Source organism: Halyomorpha halys, unplaced genomic scaffold, assembly GCF_000696795.3.
Source record: "Halyomorpha halys isolate HHAL.00 unplaced genomic scaffold, Hhal_1.1 Scaffold238.1, whole genome shotgun sequence".
Classification (NCBI taxonomy): Eukaryota; Metazoa; Arthropoda; class Insecta; order Hemiptera; family Pentatomidae; genus Halyomorpha; species Halyomorpha halys.
Genome location: NW_027107468.1, coordinates 183394 through 210887, shown reverse-complemented (window position 1 = coordinate 210887; position 27494 = coordinate 183394). Strand labels below are relative to the sequence as shown.

The 27494-nt window shown below is 31.3% G+C and overlaps 1 protein-coding gene across 2 annotated transcripts; it reads right to left on the bottom strand.

The window, feature by feature from the left end:
- Positions 1–10341: 10341 nt before the first annotated feature.
- On the bottom strand, positions 10342–27439 carry LOC106679994 (uncharacterized). Of its 2 annotated transcripts, none has more exons than XM_014419426.2 (5): positions 27140–27439; positions 26106–26303; positions 23051–23173; positions 22719–22976; positions 10342–13288 (listed from the first exon to the last, which is right to left on the bottom strand). In XM_014419426.2, the coding sequence occupies exons 1-5, from the start codon at positions 27170–27172 to the stop codon at positions 10490–10492; spliced, it is 3411 nt and encodes a 1136-aa protein (XP_014274912.1). In that variant the 5' UTR covers positions 27173–27439; the 3' UTR covers positions 10342–10489. The 2 variants fall into 2 exon arrangements, with proteins under 2 accessions (XP_014274912.1, XP_066901878.1); XM_067045777.1 differs by having other exon boundaries at positions 27304–27438.
- Between the last annotated feature and the right edge of the window lie 55 nt (positions 27440–27494).

Below are 27494 nucleotides of genomic sequence, written 5' to 3'. Positions count from 1 at the left end.
AATTTTACTGTGAACACAAGCTTGTCTACATTTGGACATGAAATGCGTGTGCCAGGCAGGTCAAATGAACTATCTTAGGATAAAAAACTTTAAGGTAATATATAAATAAATAAATTGGGAGCTGTTTTTCTCTTTAAAAATAAGTGTATGAATAAAGATCTAATCCTACAAAGCAAAATTGTATAAATAGAAACACAAAGTTATATTTTATGCCTGTTGTTTCAAGTACACTTATATTTGTTAAAATAACAATACATCTCTTTATTTATGTACAATTTTTACCTCGAAATGATATAATAGAAAAAGTTTTGTAACACTCTGGTGTGTGCATCACACAATTTTCAATTAATATCCTACTTTGAGATGAAATTATTCCTTGCATGTTTCAAAGCCACTATTGCTTTGTTATTCCGGCTCTTTCATATTAAAAGTGAAAATAAAATCTGACTACTGTTATATCAATCATGGGAACACGAAAACATTTATTTTCTTCTTCACTTTTATAAGCTCCTAATTTAGATCAAAATTGAAAAATCATTGGAACTGAGATGTGATTAGTAGCATCTTTATTCAAAAGAATAATTCATTTGATGTTTATGGGATTGATCTCCATCTGCTGAACATTAACAATTTTGAATGTGACAAATTATTCAAGTGATCACATTTTAGCAGTAATTGGTATAATATGTATCTTTTTGTTGGAAGATCGTCCGGGTGGTGGTAAATAAAGGTATCAAAATAGTAAAAGAAAACTATTTATTGTTAATCAACGTTTTTCCCCACTTTAAAGGGCTGAATGAAAACCAAGATACAAATATTGTAAGAATTGACAAAACATAAATAAATATACAGAGAAAATGTGTAAAAAAATAATAATTTTTTGTTTTGTTTAGAAAATATTTATAAGAGATAATAATAATAATTTAAGGAAGAAAACATATAGAAGGACTTGAAACTAGTTTCTAATAGATACAGCCAGTTGTGTTTGAATTCTAAATACAGAACTAGAGTTACAAATTGTAGAAAAATATTCGTTAGAATTAGTTATAAATATGATAAAGGTGAGATGTATTAGCAAGTAAAAGGAAACATTCAGAAAATTAATAAAAATAACAAATAAATATAGATTGGAGTACCTGTCAGATTGAAACAAAGATGACAACTGCCAAGTTTGGAATTTGTTCTCAAGTATAAAATTTCCCTACTTCTTCACTAATCCTCAATAAGGGTAAGATTTTTTACAACATATAGATAGTTAAAATGAGAGAATCATCAAATCTATTGTCTAATATTACTATAGGCAAATATATGAGATAAATGTAGAAGTACATGTATAAGTTATAGAGATAGAGACATAAATATTTTATATAAATACATTGATTAAAAAAAATAAACTAAGTTATTAAATAAAATTAGAAAACTCAAAAATATCTGTATATCCCATATGAAAAATGGGAGGAATAGTGAGTGATATATTTTTCTTAATCTGTGTGGGAAAATGGTTAACAGTAAGTAGTTTTCTTTTACTATTATGATATGTTTATTGACAGCCACCCTTACTTCAATCTGCTTTATACGGTCATCTATCTTCCTATGTATCTTTTTGATTTTGGAAGTTTCTCTCAATTTAGACTGTTTAAAATGTATATTTTATTCTATTTTTCTAAAACATCAATTTTATCTTCCATATTAGGAATATGGCTAAGAAGTTTATTTTGATTTTATAAAACAAATGTTATGTAATTATGGTCTCATAGAGTGAAAATTTTTTGTGAAAAAATAATGTAAGTTTGGCCACATAATTAATTCCAAAAAATCACTTTTGTTTAGTATTGTTTTTGGTTATTTTATTATCATTTTTAAGTTATTATGTTACAATTTTTTTTAGCTGTTTAGTTACCTTTTTATATATTTAGATGAATTATTTATTTTCTGTTTTAGTTAATTATCAAATTCTTTCATTTTTTATATATGAGAAATTGTTACTTTTTCATGTAAACAAAATTAAAGTTAATGAAAAATTCTTTATTTAAGTTCTTTCAGTGAAGATAAGGTCTTGCTTGATTATTCATTGATAAGATGAGTTTAATCAAAATATTTGGAGCTCTTTTTGAGAAATTAGTAATCAAGTGAAACATTGATGTGGGTCATTTTACAATTTTATGGCTATTTAGCCATCAATTTTTTTCTAAAAATTAAAGTTGATTGATTCAATTTTTAAAATTGTTTTGGCTAGAGATAGGATTTTTATGTGCTCAAAAATCCGAAATATGTACATAAATATTTGCTAATAAATTGTCAAATATTTAAAAAAAATATGTAAATAATATGTATTTATAAATTTTGTATTATTCAACTATATAAATTAGTAATTTTATAACTTAAAAAAAGTTACATAAATATGTATTTATTATATATTATATGAATAATATTTTAAAGAAATTGTGTTAAAATATGTACAAAAAAATGTAATTAGAGAAAACATAGCAGTTCAATAAAAAGACATTAATTAGTAATTGTAATTAAACTAATTGATTGATAAACACTCAGAATGAATTATGAACAAATTATAAATGGAAATAAAGAATAATCCTTATTAAAAAGAAAAAGGGGAAAAAAAAACTAGAAAAATATTTAAAACTTTGGAAGAAATCAATTAATCAGCAGGGTCGGTTACAAAATTATTGCAGATTAAATGCATTTTTAAATTTTCAAATAAAAATCTTTGTCGGTTTGACCGTAGAATGGATTTGTATCGGCTAAAAGATCTTTCAACATCTACTGAAGTTATAGGGGCATACTTAAATGAAGCTATTTCCATTGCATGTAGTTCGGTGGAGAATGGATTCAATGATTTTATATCCTGGATTTTTTTTTTAACATGTCCTGTACTTTTTTCTTTATGACTTCTCCGTTTTCACCACCTATATTTTTCTGTCTTTCTATTGCTTCGTTCACAGTCTTTAAATTTTGTGTCAGTGGAAGGTCCTTTAAGGTCTTCTAATTTTGTAATTGTGTTAGATAAAAATACCACATTTGCACTTATGTAAGCCAAATCAGTCTTTATTCAGTTAACCAATTGTTAACAAGTTGTTCACTTTCTCTACTGTAGTGGTTGTTAATGTGATCAACATTAAGTTTTGATATTGTTTTTCATTTTTTCAAAATTTAAACATTAATATTGGGCTGCATCAAGCGAGGTGCCCCATCGTATTATCATGGGTTTCAGTGGTAAAGCTATGTCATAGTGTGTATCTTTAAAAATAGTAATACGACTAGGAGCCTTCAAAAAAAATTTTACTGTGAACACAAGCTTGTCTACATTTGGACATGAAATGCGTGTGCCAGGCAGGTCAAATGAACTATCTTAGGATAAAAAACTTTAAGGGCATTACCAGCTTTATTCATGAAAGGTGCCGCATCTGACAAAAACAACAAAACTTTACCATGAGTGATGCCTTTAGGTAGCAGAACAGTCATAGATTGGTTGATAAATCTTCCAATCGTTTTATGGTTACATTTTTTGGGGATTTCACAATTCAACAAACAGGATTTTGAAGGTGCCTCAATACTTAGTATCCCAACGATTATGTTTGAGATATAACGCCCTTCGATATCCGTAGTCTCGACCACAGAAATCCAAATCGGCCCATCCGAAATTGCTTTCCGAATTTCCGTTAAAGTCTCATCGTATATAATTTTCAAATATTTTTTTCTTAAAGCGCTTTCATTGGCCATTACTCGGCATGTGTATTTCTCAAGAAAGGTTTTTAAGTCCGGATTGCTAATTTTGTAAATAGTAATGTCTGCCCTTTTTCTTCATACATTTGTATGTTTGGCACAAATCTAAATACATACTATTGGTACCTGTGGAATCAGAGGAGGAAAGAACTGATGGAATGAAAGTCTGCCTTCTCGAAATACTTTTCTCACGATTCTCCTGGTGCTTAGTAGTTTTTATATGCTGTAAGACCTGAGAGCCTTGCGATATTGACACAGCCTTGTCATAAGATAAAACAATGCCTTGTCACGCACAAAATAAAACTCCTACACTCGTAAAAGTTTCATTGGGAAACACATTTGTACTTGGAAGCGCAATCCTTTGACTTAATTTTAGGTATGCTAAAATAATGTAAAAACACAATCAAAAACAATTTAACTCGAAAAGGTCTAAATGCTGACTGAGGAGTGAAACGTGACTCATGAAGATGAGAAGGGACCATGGGAAGGGGGGAAACAGAGAAATGGATTGAGAAGTACACAAACAAATTCAAGGAAAATGCTACAGGAATAAGTCCCTTAATCTTTGTAATTGATTCTGAGAAATTCTCGATGTAATTCTGTGTGAAAATTTATAATAGCCACTGCGTTTAATTTGTGTTCAAAGATGAAGATATAGAATTTTTACGCACTATTTATGATAAATGATAAATTTCATCTTTGAGTATATTGCGTTCTCTTGAATTTTACGTAGTTGCTGCGAAAAATGGATTTACAATTGAACAAATAATTTCAGAAAATATGTGATTTACAACAAAATATGTAAAAGTATGTAAAAAAAAAGGCCAAATATTTAAAAATATGTGAAATAAAAATGGCTTCTTTTGGCCAGAAATGTCTTGAAACATCTTTAGTTAGTAAGGAATCGCAGATATCATAGTCAGGTAAAATATGTGAAAACATAAAAATCCTATCCCTAGTTTATGGCCTCAAGGAGGCCAGCTTCTTGATAACATTCTGTAACAGGACTCACATAAAATATACTTTTTGAGATATTAATTTTAAAATAAAAGGGAATAACATACACGTCTGAGGAGTGACCATTGTTATATATTTAGATGATTCATTTATTTTCTGTTTTAGTTAATAATGAATTTTTTTTATTATGCATAAAGTTACTTAAGGTGTTCTCACTTTTTCACTATTATCACATCTATTATATTAAAACCCGGTATAGAACATATTATTGAATGTCATATACAAATATTATTTTGAACATCTTATGCACACAAACATCATATGATTAATTAGGATCCAAAGGTACTAACAGAAGCTTTCAGTACTATTATTTTTCTATAGATGAACTGACTTTATTGGGAAATACTCTTACTGACTTAAAAAGAAAAATACCGAACTGGTAAGTAAAGACCCATTACATCAATTGCTCATTCATTTAAATTTGTATCAGAGATGAAAATACTAATCTACTCTTTTTTATAAAAACATTAGACCATGAAAGAAGCTAATGTCTTGTTATTAATTTCACAAACACCAGTTTCCAGAACTACCAATTTAGAATTTCCAATGCTCAATTTAAGAGGCCCTAATAGTGAATATTGGGGAAAAAATAAAATATTTGTTTCTCCATTAACATCCTGACCACCCCCCAGTCCTCTGTGAATTTCCATTGAGGCCAGCGGGTAGCTGCCTAAGAGAGAGACTAATCAACCAGTTTTTATCTTTACAGTCGAGAGAAGCTTCACAAAAAACAAAGATAAATATTATTGATTTTGTTGAGCAATTGAATGTGACTTCCAATAAAAATGGAATTAACATTTTTCATTCTGTCCCACAGTTGTTTCCGCTTCCTATCTGGTGTGTCCTGAACACCTTTCAAGCTGAAAACTTATTTTTTGACGGTATATTGGTGGGCATTTCACAAATGGGATAGGGAGTGACTGAAAACCATGTGATAGAGGTATGAAGTGTTATAGTGATTGGTGTGTTTCATCTAAAATTCAAATTAAATACTTGTGTTAATACTGAAAAAATTGCAGTTATTTTTTTGGCTTTATTTAAAAAAACAAAGCAAAACTGGTTGCGTTAACTAGTTAAGTCTTAGCCTCAGCTTTGTAACAGAGCTGGAGAATGATAAAATAATCATTATATATATTATAACTTGATAACAATTAATAATTAGAATCTCTAAGTAAGAAGGAAGTGTTGGCCTCAAAGAGGATAAAATAAAATCATTCACTCTCAGTTGCATATTATTCTTAAAAATATTTGTAACTGAAATAACAGGAAAATTGGTGAATGAGCTACATAAAGTGGTACACCTGCGTCCTTGTAACATTCCAGAGATAGATGTATTTTAAATACGTAATTTTAATTCTGTACAACTTTTAGTTGTTGAGCAAAGCTGTCCATATACATGAACACTGACATTGATCATTTTGGAAGACCGTTATTTGGGTTGGTGGACCTTAAAACCTGCTATTGTAGGGCGAAATGTTTGGTAATAAAATCCTTATTTTTTTTATATGATAATTCCTATTCTTAGGTTTCTTATTGTGCAAAAAATGAATTTCAACTTTGTTACTTCATAGAATAGAACAGCTTAACAAAGTCAAGTATATGTATATTAATGTGAACGAGGGCTCCTGGCTGTTCCTGAGTTACCAGTCGGTTTCCAGACTTAGCTGGTGAGGTTAAACCCATTGCTCCTTTAGTTAATTTTCAAATTCTTTCATTTTTTATATTTATCAACTTAGTGTTACCACTATCAATGAAGAAGTAGTAGGAGAAACTATTTTAAACAAACAAAAGATACTTTAAATGTGAATTCAAGGTATCCTATCATTCAATTTGAAGGTAGTTTCTCCTTCAATAATATTTACTTATTCCCTTGTAATTTGAGAAGTTTTCACAAAATCATTTCACTTTCTGTTGAAATTCTATCTTGTAAAACGTGAACCTTCAATTTGATCTCGCGCCAAGTGAAAACTTGGTGGAAAACTGGAAACAGTAGATTCCTACTCATAGCCTGGTCTTATAGAGGGAAGTACAGTTGCGTAGGTTTAGATCGCCTGTCCCTCAGTTCTTAAAGTTTTTAAGAATTATGTTGCTCAAACACCACATTTTTTTATTTCTTAGAGTGCTCATCAAACTTTTTTATCCCCGATTTAAATGTGGTCTCTAGGCCAAGTCCAAAAGAATGGAAATCTTTATCCTATCTTCTGTTTTGTTCTTTTCCAACTCTACCAGTTTTCAGTAAGATTTCTTCTAAAAGGCGGATTAAACTCTATTATTGTATTATAATAAGTACTTAAGTTTTTCATGTATTCACAGCTGACACCATGTTTTAAGAGCGTTTGCCCGTATTGAACAAAATTATGCATAGTTTAAGAAGTTATTGAGTTTCCATTACGCTGTTTCGAAGTTTCATTTCGTATATTTTTATTTGCAGTCCTGACCTCTTGTATCATTAATCAAGAAGAATGTGGTAGATATCGGATCTCACAGACGTCAGGTGCTTAAACTAATACAAATTTATTTTATATTCAAGGTAAAAATATTTTCAATTGATATTTTATTAATACATTTTGCTATAACTAAAAAGTATTCCATGACTTTTTTTAAAAATTTTGTTGAAAAGTTTTATTGCATTAAAAGAATTTTAAGTACTTGTTATTACACAATTATATTTATATATCTTGGATTTTTTTAAAAGTCTGTTAGTACGTAATTTAAGTGTGATTAGTTAATGGTCTTTAATAATTATGTTTAAGTTGAAAAATAGTTGCCATCGAAAATATTTTGGTAAGATTGGTGATTTTGAAACATGTTGGTACTACTAATACTATTCCCTAAGCAGTAAATTAGCCAAGGAAGTTGCCAAACTTAAATTCCCAGAACTTCTTAAACGTTACTAACGTTCAGTTGTCCCCGGTTTCAATCTGACAGCCCCGACGAAGTCCTGCTAAGTGGGGGGGGGGAACGTTGGTTAACAATGAAAAGTTTTCTTTTACCATTTTGATACCTATATGGACCGCCACCCGAACTGTCTTCCTACAATATACTTTTTTGTAATATAAACCTCAGTGTTAATAATGAAAAAGATTGGTGTTCATCTCTAAGTAGGCCCCCATTTTACCAAAAAAGGGCATTTGCGGGAAGTAGTTTATACAATTTTGCCTTTCAAAGGAGTATTTCTTCAGGAATGTTGCTCTCAAGTAATTTTTAAGAGAAGAAATCAGAATCATAAGAGTTCCCACTTACCTGACAGACACATTCTAAACGTCTCCTAATTCGTGAAAAGCTTCCTATAGGAAGGCTATGGCAGCAAAAATATTCTCAAAAATCTAGGTAAAATAACTTAAAATTTGACTGGGACTGATTTCGAGTCAACATCATTCTAATTTAAAAACACTTTGAAGTACGCAATCAAAAATTACTCTAATTTAGATATATTTCAAATAAAATATAGGAAATTTGATTGATTTTAGTATAAATGTGGATAGAATTCTAACAATTATTCTATAGCTAGACGCTTCAAATTGTTAAGAAGTTTATATATTGAATACTCGAAAGTACCAATCAAATTATCATTAAAATACAGTTTATGTAGAATTTATTGAGGAATATTTTTGAACCTATGGATAGTTGAGGGAGGAGAGGAACTAGGGAAAGGTTCATGAATTATTGGGTGTGTAACCACCGATCAGATGGAAAATCTTTTGATTTATAATCCCACCCTTTGAAAAAACACTTTGAAGGAAAATCTATATAAATTGCCTCCCCCCTAAAAAAAAAATATTTTATATTAATTGTTAAAACAATGAATGCAATTAAACATCTTATTTAATTAATGTATTTCCTTGCCCATTTTCGTGATGGACAACTAACAATAGCTATTTTATTTAAAATAAATAATAAAAAAACCAAAAGATATACAATTTATTTCCCCAGAAAAACGTTAATCACAAGCATTTGTTCTAGTCTTTTTATTGGACGATCCATAATCTTTTACTGAGAAAAGTCGTGCTATTTATAGTATCACCATAGAGCATTGTGTATTGGAGTAGTACTTAGGAATTTATACGTTCTGCTCAAGTTATCTTTCTATATTTCAGACAATCTAAGTATACCACAATGCTGGGCTGTTTTGATTTTCTGTAATATATTAATGAATGGAATATTTTTAATTAAAAATAGTATAATTATTTACTATTTGAGTTTTCTTGACCGTACCCGGACCATATTTCATTCTTCTATACACACGGTCAATCAATAATCTTCCTGTAATATATTAAGATTTTACTTGGTTTGCAAAAGATTTCTAATGCAGAGGAAGAACTAGAAGTGCTGGTTTTTGTTCTGGTTCTAAATGATGGTGAAGGATACAATTAATGCATAACCTCTGAGTCGATTTTACCACTTACCGGTATCAGTTGTGACGATCTCGTAATGGCTGATTGTACAATCTGGAATGTCTCTTCTACATATTGGAATTTAGCTAGGAAAGTGCTTTATTACTACATGATGATTATATTACCCCTTTGTTCTAAATTAATCGTCTGACAAGCTACAGCACTGATGTTTAATTCTTATCTTTAGGAACTCCTCCGGGTCGGCATATCTATTAGACCTCCTCTGAGTAGATATAAAGAACAATGGTACCGTAGCCTCAGTAGCTGAGTTTAAGATATTACCGATTCGGAGACATCTCGTCGCGCCAATCTTTTTTGTTATCATCTCATAACTGCTTTTTGATATGGACTTGCTCGAAACTTTTAGCCCGTTTGCAGGTTTGGATGAAGTGTGCATGATTTAGGCTGTTGATTAGTATATCATGTAATTGACAATTACTGAGAATTTCAGGCAACGAAATGATCAAGGCTGATTGAAGTGAAATCCTCGAAGAAAATGTTTATCGCCCTAGCAACTATTTTCACAATTATATTCAGACACATTGTCCCCTAATAGTTTCCCAATGAGCTTCTCTGACCTATCATTTCGAAGTTATAAAAATCTCCTTTTATTCTTCACAAACCTGATTTTAAAAAATATTGTTTCAAAACCTTCCTGACCTTATCTTTATTCTTAAGATGTGAATAACTCCCCGAAAAGCACTCTCCCTGGCAGCCGACTTGGAACCTCTCTTTGAAAAACCAATCTTCAGTTACTATCCATACTACTTGATATTTGATCGATCCTCTGCTACAATATCGGGCTTTTAATGTACATAGTTTATTTGCTCTCCGGTAAAACCATAATTAAAAAAGTGAGACTTCTGCTTAAAAGTGAAACTTTAAAACTCCTGTTGAATTAGGATGATAAAAGTGAAAAGTACTTTTCTCTTCTGACATAAATTATTTTAAACACTATTATATAAGTTACATTCATTTTTTTATTCTTATCTTGATCGAACCTGAATTTTATTAATTAGTAAAGCAAGCACAAGCAAGCAAGATTCCTATATCTACCTTTTTACTAAATCAATAAATTTTCTCTAAGTATTGATGAAAATACCTTGAAACTAATGGTACTCTACTCAGCATCAAAGGAATAAAATTATAGATAATCAATAAATATAATTCTGCTAAAGTAAATTTGAAGTTATTAGTGTAAAAATAGTGTATTATTTTTGGTACAAAATATTTTTGACAAATTACCTTTTTTTTTATAAGTACAAACAATTGAAAAATGCCATCCATAATTTTTTTTTTCAATGAACTTTTTTTATCCCTCATCGTGGATAACAGGTTTAAGGTCGATCAGTATCATACTCAGTTTGTTTAGATGATAACTCTCCCTGTTTTATTGAATTTTCTTCGCTCTTGAGTTTTTCATTATCAACCATTCTTTCTGAATTTTGTTCGGTATGATCTTGTATTTCGTCCTTTTCTATACTTTTGGAAGCTGTGGTCATTAATTGATTGTTGGATGTCCCAACTGTATCGCTGTTAATAGTTTTTGTTGAAATATCGTCCAATATTCCCTCTTTGGGAATTGAATTATTTTTGTTCTCGCCTTTGGTAGACTCTTGCTGTGCATTAGCCATATTTGTAATAGTTGTCTCTGTTATACCTTTCTTTGAAATGTTTGTCATCGAACTTTCATTATTTTTTTCAAAGTAATTATTTTTCCAAAGACTATCTTTTCCCAATGATGATTTCATTACATTTTCCAGAACTTTATCCTTCGTAAAACATTCCTTAGGATTAATTGATAAAAGATGTAATTTTTGGAGGTCATTTCCATTATTTCTATGACGAACTGCCTTGTCTATCGTTTCAAAATGTGTCGCTTTCCTCTGTCGTGCAAACAATGAAATATCTGACCTTTCAGTTCTGAATGATGCGATTTTATGCCCCGAAGAAATGCTATCCTTCTGTTTCTGAAGTAAATTTTCAAAAAGAGAAATGTCACTCGTTTCCTTGAATTTGGGATAGAATGTTCGTTTGAAATAGTATTGTTTATCTGATCCTAACCTAGAAGAAGGCGGTAGACTATCGGATTCGGTCCTCGGTTCATCTGCTCTATCAATATATGTCGTGGGTTTCCCAAACGAATTAACTGCCTTTCCTTTTTCCTTAAAGTTTAAAGTATTGAGCCCATTATTTTTCGTTCTATCGTCCTTGGATTCTGATGATGTATCTTGAGGATATAAGAATTCATGTGATTTATGAGTATTTGTTTGGAAATTGGAAAGTGAGGTCGCTTGTTTTATATTGTTTTTAGAATTAAAATCTACAGACTTTTTATTTTCTACATCTTCGCAAACAGATTCTGATGACGTAGACTGTGACAAGAATGCTTCTCGAGGTTTTTCGATTTCAGTTTGAGATTTCGGAAGTGAGATTACTTTATTTTTAAAATATTCAGAGGTAGAATTTATATATTTCATTTCTTGGTCTTGTGATTGTGATGACGTGAACTGCGACCATAATGATTCTTTTATGTTTTTAATATTTCTTTGGGAATGCGGAAATGATGCTGATGGTCTCATTTCCATCTCAGGCTCGACATCTATAGTATTAATGTCGTGGGACTCTGAGGATGCATAGCGTGACAATATCGGTCGTTTATCTGTTTTGAACAACATACTCTGTAGTATCCGATTGGGCTGATTTGTTTGTAAACTGTATTTTTCTCCGCTAGTTTTTGAATCATTAGAAACAAATAAGTTACGATAGCTTATTGATGGTCCGTCAATTTTATTTATCGTAAAATTTGTATCACCCTTATGTTTTGAACTGGTTTTAAATAGGTCAAAATACTTACCATTCTGCGTATTGCACTTGGAAACAAAATCAATCGCTTCGGTCTTTTTTTCAAAAATATTTTTAGGTTGATTTAGGAATGCGTCAGATATAGCAGTTAGCCTTTGCTTTCTTCTTTGTATTTCGTTAACCATCTTTACAACGTTAGAGGTAAAAATATTTTCCAGCTTTTCTGAGGGAAGGCTCTTCTTTTCTTCGGAAATGTTTTCTGAAGTAGCCTTCTGTTTTCTTGTAATATTATATTTAAAAGACAATTTATTTTTCTCTGAGATAAATTTTTTAGCTTCATTATCAAGTTGAGAAGATACTGATTTTGTTTTTAGCTTTGTGCTTAAGTAATTAACTAACGAACCCGTAGGAATTATTTTCTCTTCTCTATTTACATTGTTAGCTGTGGTTGAATCCTGTGTTTTGAATTTAAAGGCATCACTTGCTTCTCCTATTCCTATCTCAGATTGTGAGGTTAGTGTTTTGTTTTTATTGTATCTCAATTTCTCTTGATTTAAGTTGTTCATTTCATCAAAGTTTTCTTTGCCAGTATCTGAATACACAATATTGTTTCTGTATTCTGATTGGTCTTGTGTTTGATTAAAGTCCTTAAATGAACCTAGTAGTAGAGCAGTATCGTTTGCTTTCTCAACTTGTCCATTAGCTTTTGTTAGTATTTTTTTATCGTTAGGACATTTTAATTTATTATAATATGACTTTTTTTTCATGTTTTCATTACAAGAACAAATAGTTGAAGCAGTATGATCCACGGTGGGTTTCAATTTAATGTCTTGAGGGGATGTTTTATTTAATCTTGTATGACTTATATTATCTGTTCTATTATGAATAGATACATATTGTGCTTGTGGTTGTTTTTTCTGAATGGTCGAAGTTTGTAATATATCTAATTTGTTTTGGGGGGTAGAAGGCTTCACGAAGTTGTTTGTCAGCTTATCGTATAAATGTTTGGCTTTTGTAGAATCAGCGGCCATACATTTTACAGCGTATGCTAGAAGATAATGTTCCCGTTGAGATATATTAGGTAATTCCAAGTGGTTCACTATTCCATTCTCTCCCAATAGCACTGGGAGTGAAAAGAAATCTGTATTTTTGATTATTTTTTGAATTGAAAGGACTGTTTCGACAGTAGGGTGACCATTCAATCCAGTAACAATAGATTTTATCAACTCCGCAGTGGCATATGCTCGGCTTAGGCTCTCTTGACTCTCTTCAGCGTTATGTTGTTTAGTTCTAGATGTTTTCACTGCGCAAGTTATTCTTTGTAATTTCGCCTACGGAAGAAAATGAATAGTAATTAGTTCTTAAATAATAATTGTAACTAGTTATTTATTAATTTAATAAAATTTTGACTGACATAAAATTAGACCATTATCACTACTTATTACTTAAGTACTACTTATATATTAAGATACGTAAGGAAAAATGCCTATTCATACATTTTTTTCAAATTTGTTTTTTTAGGAGAGCTAATATCGACGTTAATTTGAAATAAATAGAATAAATTTATGTATTTTTTTTTTTATAAATAAACGAAAAATAAATATTTTGAGAATTTCTTTCACAATAAAATATCATAGAAACTACTACTCCTACGAACGACGTACAGATGTCTATCTAGCTCTAAATCGGGGAGTTGCAGTTTCCATTATATTTCGCTAAAATAAATATTCATAATGTTAATTTCTTATTTTTGTAAAAAACCTTTTGGTTTATAAACAATATCTGAGGAACTATTAGACCTTGAGATACCTATCTGAATCCAAATTAAAGCTAATTTAATGTATGGAGAAGGAAGAATGTATTTCTCGGTTTTGTACGGAGACAATGATGTCAAGTTTATAAGGTTGGGTTGACACCGATGGGTGGGTCATGTGGCGATGACATCCCAAATGACCTATCCGAGCAATTTTATGGAAAGAGAAGAATAGGGAGGCCGAACCTGAGATGGTATCAACGGATGCTCGGGTCTTTCAGGACCGAAACTAGAGAGTTGCAGCAGAAGACAGGACGGGCTGGAGCCTCAGACCAATTATGATGATGATAATGATAATGTATTTTATGTATTTGATATCATAAAAGTAATTAAAAATAGGAGTGAAATACATTAATATTTTTTTCTCTTGGGCTCTTGGACAACCATATGTGCAAAAGACGCTATGAATCCTGGGTCGCCAACAATCGCGAGGCCAATTTTGATCGATCGTCGATCGCTCGCAATGTTTGGGGTGGAATTCCGTTTAGCATGGACTTTGAAGGGATTGTAGAAGACAAAATCTTCTAGCAATAGTTTAATACATTCTGGGAATTTGCTAAGGTCCATAACACAGCCCACAAAGCACAATATATTTTGACTTAGTGTTATACTTGTCACCGGACGTATTATTATTACCTTTGTCAGGATATACATCAAATTATGATTCCTTGGTTAGGGACATGCAAACTTAGTTTTCCCTGAGGAAATATATTTTACCGTTAAGGCAACATAGTAAATTCTAAATCTGTCTTTATCTGTTGCTGCTTTGAATTAATAAATGTTGTTAATAATTATCCATCTTCTTTTAATTTCCCTGGACGTGAGTTTTTGGCCCTTTGAATAATTATTGTTATTGTTTTTGAACAGGTACACAGATAAGCCGTATATCTATATTTCAGTCTGAGGTGTACTCAGCGAGCTATTGATAAATAGCAAAAATAAGTCATATTATTCTTTCATGATAAATTTTTCTGGCTCCCATCCCCTCCCTCCCCCAAAAATGCCAAAGTGAAATATTGAAATCAAATTATCAGCCTTATTGTGTTTTTATATAACAACTTTTTCATATTTATGAGCAAATGGTACAACAACTTATACATTGAATTTGATAAAAAAAATTAAATTTCATTGTAAATTCGTAAAATCTTTCTTGAAAAAATGTCGGAAAATCGAATTTTTTAGGTATTTTGGGAATACTGCTATCAAAAGTTGTGTCTAGGAATTTATTTTCTTCATGAGCCTATATCTCGACTTAGTAAGTGATTTAAAAAATAAAAAATAGTTTTGAACATATATTTTACTTATCTACCCAAACCTCGCTGTTGTGCACCTTATATTGAAACACTGTGTATAATCTTAGTATGCATTTCATACACCTTCTCATCCCTTAGACTACGCCTACGTAAGTCGATCGTGACAGTCTTTTAACATAAAAAGTAGATCTTATAAACTGAAAAGTTGAACACCTCTGCTACATGACAGTTGAACACCCCTGCTACATGACCGTTGGCCACCCCTGCTATAAATCCTACTTCAAGACACTATCATCGCCCGAAAATCCAGCAACAGTTCGTCAGCGTTCTTGGACGTTGTCAGAGTTTTCTTCAGGGGAGAAGGGTTACAGTACAACTACTCATTCGGCAGCAATTGGAAATTTCACTTTCTGACATCACTGTTTATCAGATGTTCTTGAGTAATTGCATGTACTGTGTTATGAGCTCCTCGCGCAAATTTTGAAATGTAAATTTTAGTCTTGAGCATTTTAATTTTTGTTTGATTTATAACATGAGTGTGGAGGAAAAATATCCATATATTTTCATGTAGACGTACTGTTGTAGTTTTTTTCATAAAAGTAATTGGCATATTAAAATTAAGATGTAGAACGAGATAGTTGATCATAGATTGATATGAGGAGGAGATGTTGGTGCGATCAGCTAAGATACAGGAATAAAGAAAACTTATTTCTATCTTTGCTAACCGCATCTTTTTCTAATAAGATGTAGAATTGTGTTTGATTAGAAATTTAAGTAAATTTCCTAATATTTAAGCCATAATTAAACTCATTACAATATTTGCCGAAATAGAGCAGTTTTCCAAATAACTATGTGCTAACATTTGTGAACATCATGAAAACTACTATTGTTAAGACAATAATCATCATAACCTACTTTATGATACATTTAACCAGCTTCAAACTGAGTTATAATAAAACTTTATATGTTCAATATTTTCTAAGACATAGTTATTTCTATAAAACTAGTCGATTATTTATGAATTTTCACATTATTTGGTGCAATATAATTAATGATAGGTATTTTTATTCCTACTACGTAGCATTAAACGATTTTCCTGAAAATGAATCATGCCTTGAGAAATGTTAAATATTTGAGGAAATATTAGATCTAGAGATGTCTATTATATCTCGTTCCGAACCTAGTTAAGTACAATATAAAGAGGTTTATAATAAATATCTCCGTAAGAGTAGCTTTTTCAATGATATTTGCTAAAAATGAATTCACATTGTATTAGTTTCTCGTTGTTTCGGAAAAAAATATTGTAGAAAAAACCGTATTCAGGAAAATATGAAACGTAACGAGTTATGTTGGGGCTTAATTTGAAACTTGTTAAATACACGTAAAGTAGTTCGTGATGATTATTTTCCAAACAAGAGTGGTTTTCATGGTATTTGCTGAGATGAGTTCACTAGATTTTTTCGATAAAACAATATTGGATTTTGAAAAACTATCTCGGGAATTATTGGCCATAAAGAACTCTATCATGGCTCAAATTGAAATGCGTTAAATGAACTATTGATTGGCTCATAATATATCAATTGCTGATATTTGAGTTCTTTTGAAATGCGTTAAATGAACTATTGATTGGCTCATAATATATCAACTGCTGATATTTGAGTTCTTTTATGAAAAGTATCGATTTATGGTGTTATTGGCAATAAACCTAACATTATAGAGCGGCTAATTTGATAAACCTATATTTGGGCTCTTTTACATCAGAATCCGTTGACAGAAATTATTTTACACTTACTTCTAGGTATAACTAAATTTTAAGATATTTTTACTGGACTATTACTTTACAATTTATAATGTGGGTCATTTTCAACAACTCCCGATACAAAAATCCCGATAAAATAAGTTTTATTTAAGTTTCATATAAGATCTACAGGTTAAAAGTATTCTTTAAAATTGTTGTCAACTTCTCAATCAGACCATCTTTCTTCCAGAAGTTGAATTTGTTTGGGATTACAGCCTTTAGTTTTTGAAGCTATCAACTCTTCACATCTTCTTGTTGTTTGTTGTTTTTTGTTTCAGTATGACCACATTAAAAAATGTGCGCTTTACTAAAAAAGACGTATAAGCTGTACGAGGGTGAAGCATGGTGTCAAAACCCTTCAGTGCAGGAAATTTCTTTTTTCTGAGCGTGAAACATTCAGGAGAGGAACAGTCATAAGGATCTGATCTGGGTTTTAAATTTCGCATATTAAGAGTTTATACAATAAATTTTGTAAGAGGGGAAAAATCTTGAAATTCTTAGTAGGTGCAAATTTTTCCATATTATCAACGAATCCAATCATTTAAGTTCACAAACTCCTTCCACCCTCTCGATATGATCTTTTCTAATTATCGAACTGTAATCGTCCATTTTTTCTTTTTATTTCATCTGAAACTATCAGACAGTACTTTCAACAAAGTTTTTATTATTTTTAGAGCGAGGACATATGCGACCACACTCTGTCACTCTGCTTTCTGTAACTTAACATATCTACAAAAACAAATCGACTACGGTGATCTACAACAGCTTGGAGCATTAATGAAGCTTGTAGATTGTATGGCCTTTTTTCAAGCAAAAAATAATGCAATGCTCACTCACAACCTCCCCCCGGGCATTTGTGAGGCCCGTTAGCCAATGGGTGGCGCTCACAAAAAATTGGCGTGGGAATGACGAACCCATCCTGCGAAAAAAAAACACGTCAAAAAACGCGCGATGTATTCGGAAATCGAGGACTTAGGCCACCATGGTATGTTGCCCATAAAATAGTAATAATAATGTCTTTTGGTGGTTTGATCTAACAGAAGTAGACAGCTGTGATCCAATTAAAGCTGTAACTATAACAGGGTAGATAACAACTTATTAAATGGATAGTACGTAATTATCTAAAACTAGTTTCACTTTTTTTGATAGAAATGCTAAATGTAAAATGTTCTTGCTTTCTTGAAGACATCTAACGGCACGATGGAAATTTCACCACTCGAAGGTTTCTGCTGCAATATTTTTCAACATTTAGTGATTAGGAACAGGAAGATCTCGCTGAGAATATTGTTTTCAAAATCCATCGATTATTGATGAGAGGTATATGCTAACAGCGTAATCATTCATTTGAAACCGTATTCCAGTCGTTGAATGTACCTGAAACAGTGACTACTAAAATTATATGAACTTATTTACATAAAATAAAAATAAAAAATTCAATATATGAATATTCGTTGTGGTAATTTAATAGTAGTATGATTGACTTTTGACGTGACAGACTCGTAAATTGGGGGAAAATCTCAGAAAGCTAACACCTGTAGAAGGAAATGTAAAGCCCATATTGAAAGCATTATACGGGTAACCAAATAGGTTAAACAGTACCCAATACTAATATATATTTTAAGATATGTTTGATCTTTTGAAACCGAGAGAGAACGTGAGAAATTTAACTGACTCCGCGAAACTAAAATTTTTTAAAAACATTTTCTAAGTGATTTTGGTCCCACAAGACAAGGCGAGTAAAATTCAAGGGTGATAAACCAGAAAGCAATCCTTCTTCAAATGAACCAGAGCCATCACATCCAGAGTCTGGGCTAAGAGAAGACACCATTAACTACGTCTTCCTCTTTTTAAAGACTGAAAAAATTTTATTAAAGTTCAGGGACACTTCATGTAGACCAAACAAACAACTAACGTTTTTCTCGATAGTCAAATAAATATCAAGATGATGGCGACTATGCGCCCTTCGCGACTTAACTACCGAATATGTCAAACAGGGAAGACGAAATTCCGAATGGAAATAAGTTATTTTGTCACTATCATGATTGGAAACAATTTTGTTAACGAAGTGAGAGTGTCAAAAACCAAGTGATACTCATTTGCCGCCATTACAATCGCAGTAAACGTATTCCTCCGCTACATTTATTCAAAACTAAGCATATCAGCCTGGACTACTTTCAAAAATTACTTCTAAAACTTTCCTGAGAACATACAGTCTGCTGTGCATGTAACCGATAAATTTGTTGTTTTATCTATTACTTTAAATATTTTAATATTTGTTATGTAGGGGAATTTGTTGATCAAATGAAATAAGAGTTGTGAAATAGAAGGGAAAGAAAAAAAAGGAATAAATTGAAAAACTTGTAGTTAGTTTGTAGACTGGTATTCATTGTAAAAGAAAAGTAAAACAAAACTGTAAAATGTGAAAAAAAATGTTATCTTTCTATTATATTATATCATGTAAAAATATGTAATTTATATATGTCCAGTGACGGATTGATCAGTATACTGTGTAATGTGGCAACCGGATGTATTTGGGCAGCATGAATGAATAAAGTATTTCTTTCTCTCTCTTCTCATTTCACTGGTTTTTAGGGATCATCCCTCTTTCATTTTTATTTTGAGCGTTATAGATATCGACAAATTCATATATTTGACATAAATTTACCGTTTGTTTATACTTTCTCGCTGGTTCCTTGTATTTGTTATACCTAAACTGCTGCTAACATAACAATTTTGAAACATTTTTTATCCGCACATAATTTTTATATACCCCACCTAATCTGATTTTAATCTCATTAACAATTAAAATATTTTTATGTAGGTATAACAAAATCGATCACAAATGGTTACATAGGAAAAGTAAGAATGTTCCACTTACCGTATTATGAATGTGAGTTTTTCTTCGAGCTGATACACACTCGGAAATTGGATTGGCCACTAATATCCTCTTTTATACTTCCAAAAATGTAATCGTAGTTTTCGATGTTCAAACAGTACTAAAGCATTTATTAGATCACAAAAATGTTTCCATTCTTCCCTTTTCCGAGAACTAGCGCCATTAAACTCATGTATCCACATCTTTGTTCTACATATCTTGAAAACTTTGTTTTCCAGCAATAGCCAACACAAAAATTCATCATCCGAGTTAGTGATGTAGACATCACCAAGAGGTAGGTCACTTGTTTATATTTAATATATAAAAATGTAGGGTGATTCCAAGGGTTTTCATTGATGACTATTCTAAAACGTTAAGATTTAAAAAAAAAAAAATCGCAACGTTTGTCATGAGAAAGGCTTGGTAACTTTACACAACGACGCATAGGATAATAATAATAATCAAACTGTAAAATAATGATTGATACAACTGATTGAATTGATGAAACCAAGTCTTCTCAAATAAGTTTTATTTGGTTAATTGGTCCAAGTTCCCAATTAACGAAATTCGATTTATTGAGCTAATAGACCTCTTATGCCGGCATGACCTTGAATTTACGATTTAAATCTTTAGAATCAAATTATTGTGGTATCAACGGATAAAAAAACTCGAAATATAACTTATTCATTTTCTATTTTCAGTACTTGTTTACTATAAATTTATTTTTTCTATTACATTATGTTTCTGAAATACCAGGGATTTATGTCATATTAATACAAAAAATATTAGAGATGACACCGTGACGAAATGAAACGCTATTCAGTGGGACGAAATGGGGTTTAATTTTATAACTTTCGAAAGGAAGCAAGTGTAATCTTCAAATTTTGTACGTATGTCAATCTCTCATTCTGAAAACATCGCAAATAATAATAATATTAATTGTAAAAAATTCCCATGCTGGTTCGTGCAGCCTTATCCCAGCTCCTTATTCCTTCCAACCCATCTGATGCTATTCAATGAACCTCAGTTATCATTTCAACTCGCCCTTTCCATGTTACCTGTTCAGCTGTAAATTGTCCTCCTGGTAATAACTTTTCTTATAACCTCCTTGATTCCTTATTCCGAACCCTCGGACCGCGCTTCATTGCTGGAGGGGACTATAATGCTAAGTACCAACGATGGGAATGCCACACATCCAACTCCCGTGGTAACATCCAATTCCGTGTTTCCGCCTCCAATACATATTCCATTCTCTCTCCCAGAAATCCAACTTATTAGCCTACTTCCCTCAAAAAGCGCCCCGATATCTTTGACATATTTATTACCTCCCAGATTTCTCCCTCTCAAGCCATTGTTGAATCTCTGAACAAGCTTTCATCTGATAATAGTCCAGTTCTGCTTTGTTTACATTCAAGCTTTGTATCGAAGCCCTCCCCTCCTTCATTGACAACAGGATGAGTTGATTGGGACAAATTTAAAAATGACTTGGAAACTAAACTGGACTTAAGCATTCAACCGAAGACAAAACAAGACATTGACGAAGCTATTGAAAAACTTACGTAAGAACAAGTATAACTAACAACACATCGTCTAATAGAATTAATAACAATAAACAAAATAACCTGGCACGGCATATTCGTATCCTATTAAGGGAAAAACGCAGAGTAAGATCGAAGTGGCATAGGACCAGATATCCAACTCACAAAACGTATTTTCCTCATATTGACTAACAAACAAAAATTAGAAATCAGAAAATACAAAATTTAATTAACTTTTCTGAAAATCTTACAACTACTGACAAATCATTATGGAGGATCACCAAAAAACTGTTGAATTTAACCCAATTCACCTTGAATGTATTGAATCAGACCTACACATTCTGCTTCAAATGACCCTCCCACCTAAAGCATTTCATCCTTCAGAGATACCTAGTATCATTCAAAGATTACCTACCCGCAAAGCTCCTGGACATGACCTAATAACATCCCACATCCTAAAACTTCTTGCTCGAAAAGCCATCCTATTCCTCACCTGCATATATAACGCTGTACTCCGTTCCACATATTTTCCTGTCCCATGGAAATTATCAATAGTTAAAATGATATCCAACCCCCAAAAGCCGCCAGAATACCCAAAGTTTAGGTTTTGTTTCTTAATAGCTAAAGTGGTATCGCATGAAAATTCACCCTGGTTAAGTGTAAAGTTTTATATGAGTGCCGTCTAAATGCGGGCCTTAGTCACAAAGGGGTTACAGAACTATCGCCATTACTAACTGTGCAGTAGTTATGTAATGCGGGGACTGTAGTAACCCAGCGCCGTCCATCCAGTTTTAAATTTTCTTATCGCTTATAAATAAAGCCCTCAAATAATTTTTAAAATATTCTTAATATCATTTACGTATTTATGTGAAACCATTAAAGGATAATTGGAATTTGTTTGTTTTTCTTTAGTGGTAAAACATCATTGGCCATTAAACCCATTTATACTTTATTTAATTTTTCTTACATTTGTTTTTTAAATTTTATTATTATTTTTTTTTGTCTGTCCGATATTATATTTGTGTCAATAAACCTTTTAATTTAAAAAATGAAACACCAATTTCACTGCTTTATCATCTCTGAGGGTTTTTGAAATATCCGGGTTTAATCCTAAGCTATTGAGGTGTGATGTGAAATATGGACCTTCTTCGAAAATATAGCTAAATTTCAAATTGTTCTTACAAAACTGGCATAGTAATAGATCTTTTCTTTAATTTTTTTTTTTGCGCTTTTTACAATATATTAATCAATATACAAGATTTATTGCAAGATATTCGCTAAATTCATTTTTCATTCAGTTATATAAACTAATATGTTTTTCCATTCACTTTTCATGTTAAATAATGTGGGTTGAATGTGGTCCCCTAGGAATTTTTACTTTAATAATTTTGATTAATATTTAATAAATAATTAATAATCCTAGAACTTACTTAGAAAGTAAGATTTTTTTTAGATAAATCATAGATAATTATATTATAACGTACCTTACTCATAACAAAATGGGGGTTCATGTTTGACAACAAAGGTACACATGTCTCTGATGTTAAACCTCCAATAACTGGAAATTCAATCGTTCCTGGAGTGGTTTGAAGATCATGAGCTAAAATAGACCTTGCCCTCATATTTTCCACGTTGGTCATGCCAAGAAGTTTTCTTTCATCCAATTTTCCACAGTTCCTCAACACCTCAGCTGCCAAGGGAACAGTCATGTTCACTGGATTTGTGGCTACTACAATGATTGCCTTAAAAAGAAAAAAAAGTCATATAAATCTTCACTTTAAATAATAACGACGGAAAACAGTATATAAATCCTTACGTCAGAATTATGTTCTGCTATCTGTTGAACATAATTTGAGAATGATTGAGCTCTGGACTGAAATGTAGCTTCTTGATTCATTTCTCTCGGATTATCATCAGCAATAATAATAATATCTGCGGTCTGCATGCGAAAAAAATAATAAATTTATTGGATTGAAATTTACTTCTAAATTGGTTTAAAGAATTTATTTGTTAATATTTTACTTCCATAGATCACTCTTGATTAAGACTAAGGTACACGATGAGCAACTACAGAGCGGCCCAAAGGTTGTGTCTAGGTTCCCACGCCCTAGAGGCAATAAAGAAAAACAATATTCTGACCAATTAGGCAGGTTTATTGAATAAGTTTAAAAAATATCTTGACAGTGCTTTGTATAAAGGGAATAAAATGGTCAATCTCCTTCTTCTAATTACCACTGTGCTGAATCGTGTTTGCAGAAAATCGTCAAAGCAAGGAAAATTAAAATCTTATACAGCAGATGAAATTGATATTTTCCTAGTGAATAAATAAAATTGTTCAGGAAAGCTGGTGTTTCTGAAGTACAAATGTTAGGTAGAAGGGTATGGGAAAAAGAGTAGATGCCTAGAGAATGCAGAAAAACCTAAACTGGTTTCAATTTACAAAAAGGGACAGAGGACGGATTGTAGAAGCTATCCAGAAATCTCAATCCTTCCAGTATGTTATAAAATATTGAATACATACTAAGGAGTAGAATCACGGAATAGTCCGAGGGAATTAATGGCCACTACGACGCTGGTTTTAGGCGGAAGCGTTCAACATTGGTTCATCAGATTGTTCATATTCTCCTTACGGCTAATACTAGAGAAAATCAAAAATCAAATGGAATTTAAATGTGAATAATATCTATTTTAATAAAAATTAATATTCTACTAACTGCCAGAAGATGTGTGATATTTTCGTCGAGGAGGGGGATATGAAAGAAGTTAGTTGATCTAATGAGGATGTTTATGTCCACCTATGTATGATATGAAAGAAGTTAGTTGGTCTAATTAGGGTGGTTATGTACACCTATATATGATATGAAAGGAGTTAGTTGATCTAATTAGGTTGTTTATGTACACCTATGTATGATATGGAAGGAGTTAGTTGATCTAATTAGGGTGTTTATGTACACCTATGTATGATATAAAAGAAGTTAGTTGATCTAATTAGGGTGTTTATGTACACCTATACAAGTATTATTTCTTTATTGATATTTACAGGAGAGAGAAAAACACTTTATTAAAATTGTGTTACCCAACTTCATTGGGTTGGCTTATACACAGCATACTTAACATATGACTAGTGAAGCACAATTTTTTTTAAATCCTACTAATATAAATAGTCAGAGCATACATTTTTTCACATTATAAAAATGTCTGCATTATGTACTAATTAATTTTTTTATACATGATTTATTTTTTCCTTTTTATTATTTCTTCCCTTACAAATTTTAATTCTTTTTTTATAGCTTTCTATCGCTCTTTAAATTTGTTTAATTTTTCCATCATTTCAATACTATAAATTTTCTCTCTTTTTTTTTTTTTTTCCATTTTACATACTTGTAAATTTAAGTTAAAAGTATATAAATTATAGAAACTTTGCCAATATTGTAAATATATATATATATATGTATTTACATAAAACCCTAAATGGTTGCCACCATTTACAATCTATTAATATTTCTAAAAAAACCTAACACGTTCATACCAAGATTAAAATAAAATAAATAAGTATATTAAGCTAAAAGTAATAAATATAAAATTGCTTAAATTTAAAAAATAAAAATAATATATATACAGAATGTGCAATATATCCATACTCTTCACCGAGACATCACTATCCTTCTCAGCTACCATGCATATGATGGTGGATGATTCCCCGGGAGTCCACAATTATCTCGTTGAAGCCTCTTTCTCCTAAGCCCTCACGGAAATTTTCCTTAAGAAAAGGGATACATATATTATAAATTTCCTTCTTTTCCCTATCTACTCTATTTGCCTGGTCAAGGTCATTACTTTCATATCTCGCTTTGGGATCCAGAATGAATGCTGACTTACCTGTCTTGGGAAAAGCGACAGTATAACGAGTGGATCCTTCCCTATCTATGGAGTAGACCTCGTCGAAGCAGGCAAAATCCCTTTCTCTCAGGAGCTTCATTAATTCATGCTTTACCCTGTGCAGCCGGCGTGTTACGATGAAGGGGTTGTTGGGGCATTTTCTTAGCATATTAAAATTATATACAAGTAATTTCATGTTAGTTATACAATGTCATGATACAGACAGGTGGAGAATCCACCCACTGACAGAACTTCAATAATATTTTTAAAGTAGAAGTTGAAAATATTCAAGAGAAACAGCTGTTCAAGTAAGGACAATAAAAAAGCGATTGATTTTGTTCCTGAAGTTGGCCCCTTTTTTTTATTGTTCTGGGTTACGACTCACATTGAAAAATAAATATTTTTTCAACCAAGAAGATATTTATTATATACCCTATTATTGTTTTCTTTAATGGTTCAGACAATTCATTATGCGAAAAATATTTATAAAAGTGCTTTTTAAATTAGCACATCCAATTAGCAAAATTTTCTTCAATTAAGCTAAATTATTAGAAAAAATCACAATTCTTTTTTTTACGTCCCGAAAGCTTCTAGAATCTCTAAGGAGTGAAAAGAGCGGGTGACAATGGTAAAAATACATTTATATGATGATAAAAAAGGGTGTAGCAAAGTCATCTGCATTACAAAGTGAAATTGGTACACAAAAAATAGTATATCTTGTTTTTTATTCGAGGAACATTTTTTTTCAAAGACAAAGTGAAAAATCGTTTTTGCAATAGTGCGAACGTAAAGGTTTAGGAATAAAAACATGCGAAATTGTACCAGAGTCAGTTAAGTATATATATTTTTTTAATGCTTCAATAAAAGTATAACTTAATGATATGGCCCATGATATGGCCGACATAGGCCATTTCTATATTTTTTTAAATAATTCTTTCATAAAATACTAGGAAATAACACTATCAGTTGCTTAATAGAATTTTTAAGAATACCTTAATCGCTCTGCACATATGTTCTTCCCGATTAGTAAATGATACCTTGCAAGGTGTATTTATGTATTTAATATCTTCTAAATGTTCGATGTCTTTATCATCATGGGAGTACAATGACAGTTTACTCAACATTGGAGACTGTTTCAATAAGAAGGATGTCATCTTTCCAAATGTGGTGTTTGCACCTATAAGAGCTACCTGAAAAGAAAAAAAAAAAGTTTATTGTCTGCAGTAGCAGTTTCCATCGCCTGAAATAGCGAAGCTGTCATAATGTGTAATAAAACTTAATATAATATTTAAAAAAATATTTCAGTAATAAGGCGTATATTTCATTAATTTAATCTGTTTTCATATGTAATACTTGGTATAAATTAAATGTTTTGTAAAAGAAAAACAAGGTTTAGTGAAGTGTTACCAGAGCATGCAATGCTTTATGCAAAAGCTGGGTTGGTTCAATTCTCTCTTAAAATGATATGAATTTTCATTAGGCTGTGGAATCAAGACTTCACCATTTTGGCTAGGATAGGTTGGTTAGCCGTAGGATATTCCAATAGCGGGCATACTGGAGTTGGATTTAGTGCTTTTAAAAGGAAAGTGGAAACAAAAATAAACCCTATGGTTTTTAGAAAACAATATTTCTTGGTTATAGCCGTATTGTTCTCATTTTCCAAGAAAATTGTTGAGTTATATCTAAAAGCTTATCTAAAGTAATATTTCACCGTCAATATTTCGAAAATTGATTCGCACGATCATGTTATTATGATGTATTGGGAATATAAATTAAAAATTTCTCTTTTTTATGACTAAGTTCAAATAGAAAGGGATCAGCAATATCGAGGAAATCCTGTATCTCGAATCCTTAAATAGACGAGTAATTTAAGAAACATAAATTAGGAAATTTAATAGTTGATCGTATGTAATAGATTGTAGGAAGATAGTCCGGGTGATTTCAGAATGACTTACCCTGAATGAATATTAAGGGTTACACATCAATAAAGTTTATTACTAATAATAGTTAATGCTAAGAACTATACCTCTTTTTTTATGAATGAGTTCATGGCGTTCATCCTGTAAATTTGAATCGGCAATTTGTATTATGACTATTTTGTGATTTGGATGGGTGTGATTGTGTAGTGTAATTGGTTAGGAGGTTATAAAAATTGTTAACGGGTCGATAAATAAAGTTTTACAGTCTTACGTATTGGTGTTGAATTGTGTGTACATCCTCTAATTTCAGAAAAAAAAATGAAGGTTCAATTTTGCAACAATTGTATTTAATCCGATATTAATCGTGTATTATATAATTTTTTTCAGACCTTAATTTATAATACTCTATATAACCTAATATAATTGACTCATATGTTTCGATTTATAACTGATAAGTTTAAC